A 10,864-nucleotide genomic window follows, 5' to 3' on the forward strand; every position below is an offset into this window, starting at 1 on the left:
GCTGCGGTGGCTGGGAGCGGCCACTGCACTCCAGTCTAGGCGACAGAGTGAGACTCCAACTCAAAAAAAAAAGGTACAGATGTAAGCGTGTTTTTCTGATTGTAGAGCGCCCGCGTGGGCACGGGTGCCCTGCTGCTGTCTGGTAGTTCTCATTGCGAGTGGTCCTTGGCTGGACCACTTTCCTCTGGGAGCCAGAAGCTGCAATGTGGCCTTCTCATATTAGTGCCGCCATCTAGGCCTCTTTCCTGGGAACAGACGTTGGAAGTGGTCAGATTCCACACTAGCCGCTTCTTCCTCTTTCCTCACAATATTTATGAGAACTGACCTCCCAGTGGAAATTTGGCAAGATCTCACATTCTGAGACATTGTACCTTCCTCCACATGCCCCGAGGGCTGAGGTCACCGGCTTCCCAGAAGATGCAGCGGTTCCCATGGAGCAGGAGGAGCACAGACTGCGAGGAGAGGGCCTGCAGGGGTCCCTGAGCTGCGATAGGTCCCAAAATACTGATGCTGCCGTAGCCACCGTCCATCCTCAGAACACAAGCTCGAGAACGGGGTCAGTTGTTCCCAGCTGCAGCCCCGTGCCCAGAACAGCGACTGGCACACAGGAGGTGCTCAATACATACTTGCTAAAGAGCGTGAATGAACCCTGGAGAGCCATCAGAGACTCGTCACTGCCCGTTGACTAATACCCAGAGGCCACAGCTCACAGAGACCATAGCGTGTCTCAGGCACGGTATTTAAGCCAGGCTGTGAAGGCCATCTCCACATCGGCCTAACAGGCTCATGTCACAGGGGCAAGTGTCTGTGGGGAGGCTAGGGCTGAGGCTCCCTGCAGCCCTGAGAGCCTGGAGGTTTCCTGGGTCAGCAAGGGGGCATGGAGACCTTGGCTGTGGCCATCCAGCTCCTTGCTGAAGGGTGATGTAACGTGTCCCTGAGTTGCTGCTTGTCTCCTACATGGTGGGCTGTGAATGGCTCTCAGGGTCTCCCTCTGCATGTCCTGTTCTGGTCATAGTTGCCCCGAGCCCCTGAGCAGATGCCAAGACGTGAATCTGTGAGTGAGGTGTGCTTGCTACCCGTGAGGGGCTCCCACCTGCCTGGCTTTCAAAATACCAACACAGCGGAAGGAACAGACAGGACGCCAGCTTCCCGCTTACACCGAAACATCACCCTGTGGCCTACTGGCACCGATACACAAGGCTGACTCTGATAAGCACTTCAGTTTTTAGTTTAATGTTCCGGGAGTGGCTTTTGACCTCAGCTGCAGAGGATGTCCCATCCACCCCACGGCCTGTGGCCCCAAGACTCCTCTCCTGCGGGTGGCCAGGAGATGCAACCCTTTTCTTCTCATGTCCGAAGAAAACATTTCTCATGCCTACCCTTTTCCTGCTTCTGCTGGAGGGTGGGGCCTCCCACCCAAAATAGACACAGGCCCACCCAGCAAGAGGAGGGGCCGACAGCTTTGGGGGGAAAAGTCAGGATTCTGGATCTTGTAAATCCAGACGTCCTGTAAACTCTGACCAGAGTATAAACATCCCCTGGGACTAAGGGGAGGAGACTCCAGTGGGCAGGGGGCCCGGCGCCTCTGCCTGCCTGGCGACAGGCTGTTTATTTCAAGTCCCCCACAGGCTCCCTGGGTTCCTTCCTGCCCCCAGGTCTGGGCCAGTCAAGGCAGGCTGGACAGCCCTACATGGGGCCTGAGGCCTTGGGCATAAGATTCAGACCTTTCAAAGCTGGAAGGGAGTTTTTTTGTTTTTGTTTTTTTAATTTTTATTTATTTATTTTTTACTTTTTGTAGAGACAAGGTCTCACTATGTTGCCAGGCTGGTCTTGAACACCTGGGCTCAAGTAATTCTCCTACCTCAGCTTCCCAAAGCACTGGAATTACAGGTGTGAGCCACCATGCCTGGCCTGGAAGGGAACTTTTAAAGCTCAATGAGCCCAACCCCTGCATCCGGACACCCCCTTCTTCTGGAATCTTCCGGCTCGCCTTCTGGCCTCTGTTGAAAACACTTCAGCTGACGAAGAGCTCACACTTTCCAGGGCTGTCCATTCTATTTCTGGGATTCCCTGGCAGTTAGAAAGTGCTAGAATCGGGTCGCCTAGAGTGACTCTGTGCCCCCTGGTTGGGCAGAGTTAAGAATGAGGTAGACGACAGAATAGCAGCAGGGCCGCTCCCTGTGTCAGGCCTTCAGCACGTGTGGTCCTTATAAAGCCTCTGTGGGGGCTCAGGGAGGTCAGGTCACTCGCCTGAGGTGACTGGGCTACGTCGTGGCAGGGCTGAGGTTTGGGCCACTCAAAGTCTTGCTTCACATGCAAGTCTACCCTGACTCCTCTTCTTCAAAAGCCAAACAGCACACACACCTGCAGAAACACCACACAACAAACATGGGTGCACAAAACACAGCCTGAACTAGCCAAATCCTAAGTACCAGGATGTGCCAGACAAGGCATACATTTTACGATGAATCCATTTTATTTTATTTTATATTTTTTCATTTTTTGTTGTTTTTTGAGTTGGAGTCTCACTCTGTTGCCAAGGCTGGAGTGCGGTGGCACGCTCACGGCCACCCCAGCGTTGACCTGCTGGGCTCTGGCGATCCTTCTGCTTCAGCCTTCCGAGTAGCTGGAACTACAGGAGTGTGCTACCATGCCTGGCTTATTTTTGATTTATTGTAGAGATGAAGTCTCACCAAGTTGCTCGGGCTGGTCTCGAACCCACGGGCTCAGGCAATCCACTCGCCTCAGCCTCCCAAAGTGCTGGGATTATAGGTTGAGCCAAGCCTGGCCCGTGAATCCATTTTAATAGCCCTGTGAGACATCAAAAGGCAGTGAAGGTGGACATGGCCACACAGAGGGGCAGAGCAGGTGTCCAGCCACTATTGCCTGCAGGCCTTTCCCACCAGAGGAGGACTGCCACGTCATAAAAAAGAAGACTGTTACAATTGCAGTGATCATTCTCAACAACTAGAGCTTTCAAGAGTGAACTGTGCCTCTTCGGAGAGAAGCGCTGTCCCTGACCTGGAGGTCTCCCTTGAAATTGTGCTGGAAGTGCCTCTCCATTGGCAGGCCGAGACGCTGCCCGGCTCCGATGGTCTGTGAGCGCCCCAAGACCTGGTGCAGCCGGAATCAACCTGCAGCCTGGAACACAAACCTGTGTTGCCAAGGCTGGATGCCGGGCAGAGTGAGGCCTAGGCCACGCAGTCCCTGGAGAACAAGGCCACGTCCAGGCACCCGACCCCACCGCCTCGATGTCCCCTGTGGGGTGGAGGCGCTGGCTCCTGGCCTGGTGGAGGGAAGTGTGGACGTGGCAGCTCCCCTACCCATCCCAGGGGCCGCCCATTCACCCAGGCTGTTCCCTTTTTTGAGAATTGGGAGCCTGCTGGCTGGGGCCATTCCCACCAACAATGTTCCCGTCCGGGGAGCTTAAAATAGCCCCTCTTGGCTGGGCTCTGGAGTGAGCAGCAAGGCAGGCATTTGTGCAAATATGGGCCTGGGAGAAGGACTCCCACCCGGGAGGCAAGAGAGGCGGCCGCCTGGGGGGCTGCGTCCTCGGGCTGCAGCCAGCAAAGATGCCTGCCAGCCTCCTCCTCCTCCCACCACATGCCCAGGTCCCCCAGCCAGGGCCGGGGTGCTAGAAGTAGGGGTCTCTGCGTTCTTCCACCAGTTCTAGCCTTGTGCCCGATGCCCGATGCCCTTCTTATATCGGAACGCTCTAGGGCATCGTGAAGGCCCAACTCAAAGCCTGCTTTAACAACAGGAACGGCAGCGCGGCTGCGTGGGTTGAGTGCTTACCTCTGCCAGGCGCTGTGCTGAGTGTTTTAACTTGCAAGATCACATGGGGGCCTCGTGGCAATCCACTGGGAGCCACATTAATATGATCGCCACTGTGCAGAAGGAACGAAGGCTCAGAGAAGTCAAGCAGTTTTCCCAGCTCACCCAGCTGTGGCGAGGTGGGGGCGGGATTGCCATTCAGGTCTGCCCACTGGTGGCATCTTAGCTCTGGCCCCAAGCTGGATCTTCCCCGAGGTGACCCTGCCCTGGCTTCTCGTCCTCCACGCTATGCTACAGTCGGTCTGATTCAATGCGCCAAGTATTTAGTGAGCACCTATACATGCCAGGAGCGCTGCTGGGTGCTGTGCCTGCAGCCTGGGGGTTCTCAGATCCCCTGAGGTCCTGGGCTTAGTGAGCTTTGGAACCTGCCAGGTCCAGGCTGTCTGGGATGTGGGACAAGGTTGAGGCCATCACAGACCCTGCTGGATGTTCAGCTGACTAGCTGGACCCACTCCTCCTGGCTGCCGTGCCTGCTCGAGTGACTAAGTGCACTGAGCCTCAGTTTCCCCATCTGTAAATCGGGCCCTTGCTTCAGGGTGCTGGGAGAATTCGAGGGAATGATACACATGGAGGACTCGCTGCAGGGCCTGGTGGCCACGAGTGGACATGAAGCGGCGGCTGTTGCTGGCACTGATGGTTATTTTCTGAGAATTCTGGTGTCCAGGGCCAAGCACACAGCAGGTGCTAGTGAAGGGACACACTCAGGGACAGACGCCCCTGCTGGCCACGCCCCTCTCGCTCTGACGTGGAAGGGCTCCTGGGCGCTGGTCATCAATAGGGTTGCCCTGGGACCCAGCGTGGGCACAGGGCCCTGCTGCCCAGTCATCCCTAATTTCAGTCCCAGGGCCCACTCTAGGGAAAGGCACTGTCCTGGGGGCTCCTGGGGTCTCAGGCTCTTCGAGGACGGCTAGCTTTCTGGTGGCGCCACCTGGTGGTGAGAGCAGGATGCACCTGGCGGGGCGAAGACGCCAGTCTCCAGCCACCCTGCAGTCACCATGTGGGCCCACCACCTCCTGGGTGGGAAGACCCAAGGACCTCAGCCTCGCCTGTGGGGGCGGGAGCCCCTCGAAGTCCAGTTCCCAGACCTCCCACTCAGGCCTGGCTCTGACCCCTGATGGGTCCCGCTGCCTGGTCTCACACTCAGAACATGCCCGGGAGATATGGCTCTAGGGGCCTCTGGGAGCCAAGGCTGGGGCAGGGGCTCCCTTCCTGTCTGTGTTGACCAAGAATGAGAAACCCAGTGACTGTCGCAGGGCCCGTGCCTGACTCCCACCTGCCTGGGACCCCCAGTTCCCTTTCCCCTTTGAGGGAACTGGGAGTCCCAAGGACTGGCCTGGCTCCTGGCTCCCTCTGGACCAGCAAGGAGGCCCAGCCTAGCCCAACGCTGTTTGTATGAAGTGTGGGGGAGCACCAAGTGAGACCTGGGAGTCGGGGTTCTGCTCTGGCTCTGGGGATGTGCGGCGTGAGCTTGGGTGAGGCCCCTCCCTCCAGGCCTTCGTCTCCTTGCGGTAACATGGGTGGAGGCAGGGCTAGACCATGAGCGAGGACCCCAGGGGCTCCCAGATTGGGTTCATGCTAAGATGCAGATTCCTGGGCCTGACACTTCCGTGTCTCTGGGGCTGGGCCCTGGAATTTGAGTTCACAAGCACTACAGCTGGCACTGGGGAAGCTGACGCGACCTGGCATTGGGAGAGAAGCAAGGGATGCATATTGCCCGCAGGTAAGGAGACTGTGCCGCTCAAGGGTCCTGAGACACAGAGCAGCCCCGTACCCTGTACCCACCTTCCCAGCGGCCTGTTGAGAATGGCACGTCTGTTGACTACTGCACAGCACAGGGGCGGCAGGGAGCCAGCCCAGAACCCAGCCAGGCTGCCCCAGCTCCTTGTCCCCCGGCTGCCATCTGGTGGGATGGATCGAGAGGCCTGGGGTGGGGGGGGCCTCGTTGCCCGAGGAGTTATTTCAGGGGCCCCCTCCCTCTGGAGTTTCCAGCGGTAGAATAGAGTCCTGTCTAGTATTTGACCAAATATGGAGGCATCGCTCACAAGCTCGAGCCCAGCCAGCTCCAGTTATGTGGTGGAACCCGCCCGGCAGGCCCATCTTGTGACGTTCAGGAGCCTCTCGCCTGCTCCTCCTCGGCCCATTCCTGTAAATGGCCAGGACTGGCCTCCGCGAGACGGGGCAGACTGGGCATCCGTCCACACGCTCCCCTCCAACTCCTGCCCCTGGGGATCTGTGCACATTCCCGGGCTGTCCACTCCAGGGGAGAGACACTGGCCAGAGGGGCAGTCAGTGCAGCACGTGATCCGGCACCCACGGGTTCTGGGCAACCTGACCTCACCAAGTTGGGGCCCAAGTCTTGGAAGCCCAGGGCTCTCGGCTGGAGGAAGGCAGGCAGAGGGTAGTGAGGATAGTCGGATGCGTCATGAAGGCCGTGCTGGCGCTAATGCACAGCTAACACTTACCGTAATGGTTAAAACATTATTTTATAATAATAAAGTGTTTATTGAGCACTTACTGTGTGCCAGGCACCATGCCAGCTTCATAGCACGGGTCATTTCCTTTATTCCTCTAGCAGACACAAGCTACGATTACTCCCTTTCTAGAGGTATGGGAACTGAGGTTCAGAAAGGCATCAGGAAGGAATGGGCCAGGCCACTGTCTGTTCCCGGGCTCAGCTCCCATTTACAGAGAAGGCGAGGGAGGCTGGGAGAGAATGAAGGTCGCAGGGGCAGGCCAGGAGTGCAGGGGAGTGCTGGTCAGGAAGGCCAGGACAGTCACCACGAAGTCCTCACAGGCTAGCAACTCAGCCGGCGTGAGGGATCAGAGAGCCAGAGCCACATTCACTGCAGGCTGGACTGTGCAGGAAATACCCCAAGAAAATACCCCAGTGCGGGGTGGGGGACATAGCCCTAGACGGGGACTGAGCACAAGCCCAGCTCGGTCACCCCTGGTTCTCTGCACAATTCTGGACAAGTCCCTTCCTCACTCGGGGCTCAGTTTCCCTGCCTGTGAACTAGAGGGTGGAGCTTTGGTCTCCGAGGGCCGAGGCACTTACTGAGGCTGTCGCCCTGGGAGACTGGGCTGGTGCCTGCTCCTGCCAGTGCTCTCCGAGGACATCTGCTCTCCTGACCACCCGACAGCCTGTCCCTCCTCCACCCTCACCCCTTGCCGTCCCCAAAGCAAACGAAGCTAATTGTCTCAGCCAGTCCTGCGGGTGCTGGCCAGGCGGCCGGCCACAGGCCACAGGCAGAGGTGCCCCGGCCAGAGCCCCGCCAGACACACAGGGCATTGTCCCTGGGTCAACAACCCCTGGGCATCTCGGCCCAGCTCCCAGCCTGCCCCTGAGCTAGGCCAGCCAGCGGGGGCCCCAGGCTCGCAGCGATGACGAGCCCACCGCCCGCCCCCGGCAGCCCCCGGGGCGCTATAATTGCCTCCTCCATCCTGTCGCTGCCACTCTCTCAGCGACTCATCAGGGCTCCAGGCGGCAGCTGCAGGCCGCCCTCGTGCTTGGCGGATGGACTGGCCCCACAGCCTGGTACGTGGCGCTCCCCGCCCCCACCCCCTCTCCAGGCCTCCGTGTTTCAGTATTTCTCTCCCGAGAATTAGAGGCTGCCTCTGTTTGGCTTGGACTCTGCAAAGGCACCTTCTCCCCTCTTCTTCCCCCCAGGACAAGAGAGAAACAGAGACGGTCTCAGAGCTTGCAGCCATGGCCAGCGGCTCAGGTCCTGAGCTGGGCCCGGCCTGGGCACACTGGAGCCCTTTCAGGCCATAGGCGTCGGGGGAGGTCCTGGCATACTCCGGCAGTGGGGTTTTTCCAGAGACCTGGCTCCTGAGGTCTGGAAAGTGTGACCTTGGGCAAGTCCTTCTGGTCCTTGGTTTCCCATGTGGAGGAGGTCTTGGATTCTAATCTGGATTTCTCTGAGTGGAGAAAGGAGTTTTGGATGCTGGGGACAAGCCCAGATGAGAGAGCCTATTGTCAAGGAGACATTTTTCTGTACCTGAGTCCAGGACCAAAAAGGAAGAATTGAGTGACTTGAATCTCTTGTGGATTCTGTGCCAGGAATGGCACCGCCCGGGGGGGGCTGTGCTGGGACTTGACTCCCAGGCCGAGACTTGCCGGGCACCTGGGTAGACAAGGCAGGCCCGGGCGTGGGGCTAGGGGAGGTACGAGCTTCTCTAGATCTGACTTCTCTAGATCTCTTGCTAGAGGGTCCTCCGCTCTGGCCGGCGCTGGGCCTTCCCTCCCATGTCCTGAGGATCCTGGGCTCTGTGGGGCTGAGTCCTTTCCACAGGTCTTCCTGACACTCTGGTCAGGAAAGAGAGGGAACAGGCAGTGGTGAGGCGGAATGGCAGAGGGTCAGGTTGGAGGAGGGGAGGCCTGGGGGGCGGGCGGGTGTGGTAGACAGGGCGTCCTCACAGCAACCTGCCTGTGTCCCAGAGTCATCTCACGCCCTTTCCGTCCCCCTCCTACCTGACATTCCATGCCACAAGGCTCTTCACCCACCCTGCCTGTAAGACTTGGACTCCCTCAGCCCACATCTGTCTTCCTGTTCTTCAAGCCTCGCCAGACACACCCCTCCCCTGCCCTGGCACAGGCAAAGCACGGCCTGCACGGCCACCACGGCACTTGCCACCATCGAGACTCGGCTGTTTGTGTCCCATGCGCGGATGATTTCCTTCCCCGAGTGCAGCCCACAGGCAGGCAGGGCAGGACGCCATCCACTCGCTTGGCAGGTGTTCACTGAGTGCACCGCTCAGACAGGGGGATGGGGCACTGTGTGGAAATGGTCACAGGCCCTCCAGGGGTCTCTGCTGAGCAGAGGACAGACAGACACAAGAGCCACATGCACACACCAGGACTGCAACATGCAAGAGGCCCGCGTGGGGGATGAGAGCCCCAGAGAGCCCAGAACCAGCTCTTGGGAGATGGCCTCAGAGCTGATAAAAGGGATGGGAAGATATTTAGGAGAGAAGCAGAGCCTGTGCAAAGTCCCTGAGGCAGCATGGAGCAGGTGAGAGGGAGTGAACGCAGCAGAGCCTGGGCGCATGTGTGCAAGGGAGCAGGGAGCGCTCAGGTCTAAGCCCGGGGACTCCCTAGGGCAATGGGAAGGGACCTGGACCTGATTCCTGGTTCCACTTCTGACCCGTGGCTTTCCTCCCTAGCTGTTTCTTCTTGCCATCTCCCTCTTCCTGGGGCTTGGGCAGCCCAGGAGCCCCAAAGGCAAGAGGAAGGGGCAGGGGAGGCCTGGGACCCTGGCCCCCGGGCCACACCAGGTGCCACTGGACCTGGTGTCGCGGGTGAAGCCCTATGCCCGCATGGAAGAATACGAGCGGAGCCTTGAGGAGATGGTGGCCCAGTTGAGAAACAGCTCTGAGCCGGCCCAGAGGAAGTGTGAGGTGGACCTGCAGCTGTGGCTGTCCAACAAGAGGAGTCTGTCCCCCTGGGGCTACAGGTAGGCTGGTGGTGGCGGGGGAGCGGGCTTTGAGGGGGGACTGTCAGGGTTAGGACCTCGGAGCTAGAGCTCTGGGTGCCCGGGTTGAGTCCTGAATCTGCCTCTTACTCCCTGTGTGGCTTTGGGAAAACTGATTAGCCTTTCTGAGTCTCAGTTTCCCCCATGTACACAGAGGTGATGTTGCACCCACTTCATTAGCTGCTGTTAAATGAGATAGCTGTGCCGAGCACGGCCCTTCCTGGTCGAGTCCCAGTGGAAGTGCCCGTGGGGCCTGCCCTGAGAGACCCTTCCCCTGGCTCTGTGGGCCACACACCCTTGCCAGCTGCAGCTGTTCACACAGGGGAGGCTGGCATGTTCCCGTCTGTCTCTCATACTAGACATGGACTTTCCAGGGCTGGCATCACCCAAGGGCTCCTGGTCCTTACTGCAGCAGTAGGGCCCCACCTCGGTTATGCTCCATGTCCTGGCTTGGTGCCTGGCATACAGAGGCCCCAAATGTATGTGTGTTGACTGAATAACGAAGAAATGGGTTGGCTCTGAGGTCCTCACTCACAGACCCAGGCTCAAAATTTTGCAGCCACACAACTAATATCCTGAAACTCCAGGACAACACAGCTCACTAGAAGCTTCTGTGATGATGTCAAGTCCAGCGTAGCAGCCACCAGCCTTGGTGTGGCAACTGAGAGCTTGACACGTGGCTAGGGCAACCAAGGAACTGATTTTGACTCAATTTAAGCTGACACATGAGGCGAGTAGCTGCTGTCCTCGACCTGCAGCCCTGGAATGCGACCCCGGGAAAGGGCAGGAAAGACCCCCAGAGCCAAGCTTCTTCCATTGCACTGAGCCCACGGACCCCTCAGGGGTCTGACAAACACACAGGTCCCGGTTAAGGAGGCGATACCGATGCTGTGTGTCCCCAGGCCCGGTTCACTTACCTCCTCTGCCCCCACTGAGCACCTGGGGAGGCTGAGGCACAGAGCAGAAGTCATAGGGCAAGACCCTGCATGCCCTGGAGGCATGTGCATTGCTCATCGTGAACACAAAGTCTAGGACACAAGCAGAAGTCTCTGGGGAAGAGGGGAGACTGGGTCGGCACATCGCCCAGGCCTCTGACTCCTCTCCCCGTGGAAATTAAGCACCCTTGCCCATGCCTCACTTCCGTGGGTTGTTCCCCAACAGTACAGACAGGAGGTGGGGAGGCAGAGGGAGGTCTAGGCTTCTGTGAGCCTAGCGCTGGGTGGGGTCTGGTGGGAGGAAAGCAGGATGGGTGCCTGGTGACCTTGACCCTGAATGACCTTGGGGCTGTGACTTGCCTTCCATGACCTTGGTTGCCTCACCCAGGGTGCAGAGTTGAAAGAGGGGGTGTGTGTTGCGGGTGGGTGTGGCCTCGAGTCATCGGGCGTGGGCGTGGGTGCAGAACATGGGTGGGCGTGGTGTGGCGCGGGGCGTGGGCGCCGAAGGGTCTTGGTGCCCCCTCCCGCCGTGCTCTCCTCTCACAGCATCAACCACGACCCGCGCCGCATTCCTGCCGACCTGCCCGAGGCGCGCTGCCTGTGTCTGGGCTGCGTGAATCCCTT

At 58.9% G+C, this 10,864-nt stretch overlaps 1 protein-coding gene across 1 annotated transcript in view; it reads left to right on the top strand.

The window, feature by feature from the left end:
- Positions 1 to 7,292: 7,292 nt before the first annotated feature.
- Positions 7,293 to 10,864, top strand: part of IL17B (interleukin 17B) — a 3,686-nt gene continuing 114 nt past the window's right edge. Inside the window, 4 exon segments of the mRNA XM_021715718.1 lie at positions 7,293 to 7,369; positions 8,998 to 9,287; positions 10,787 to 10,860; positions 10,863 to 10,864. The exon segment at positions 10,863 to 10,864 is cut by the window's right edge and continues 114 nt beyond it. Coding sequence (XP_021571393.1) covers positions 7,349 to 7,369; positions 8,998 to 9,287; positions 10,787 to 10,860; positions 10,863 to 10,864 — 387 coding nt within the window. The 5' untranslated portion in view covers positions 7,293 to 7,348.

The sequence above is a fragment of the Carlito syrichta genome, unplaced genomic scaffold (genome assembly GCF_000164805.1).
Source record: "Carlito syrichta isolate Samal-C Ts95f unplaced genomic scaffold, Tarsius_syrichta-2.0.1 Scaffold307326, whole genome shotgun sequence".
Taxonomy (NCBI): Eukaryota; Metazoa; Chordata; class Mammalia; order Primates; family Tarsiidae; genus Carlito; species Carlito syrichta.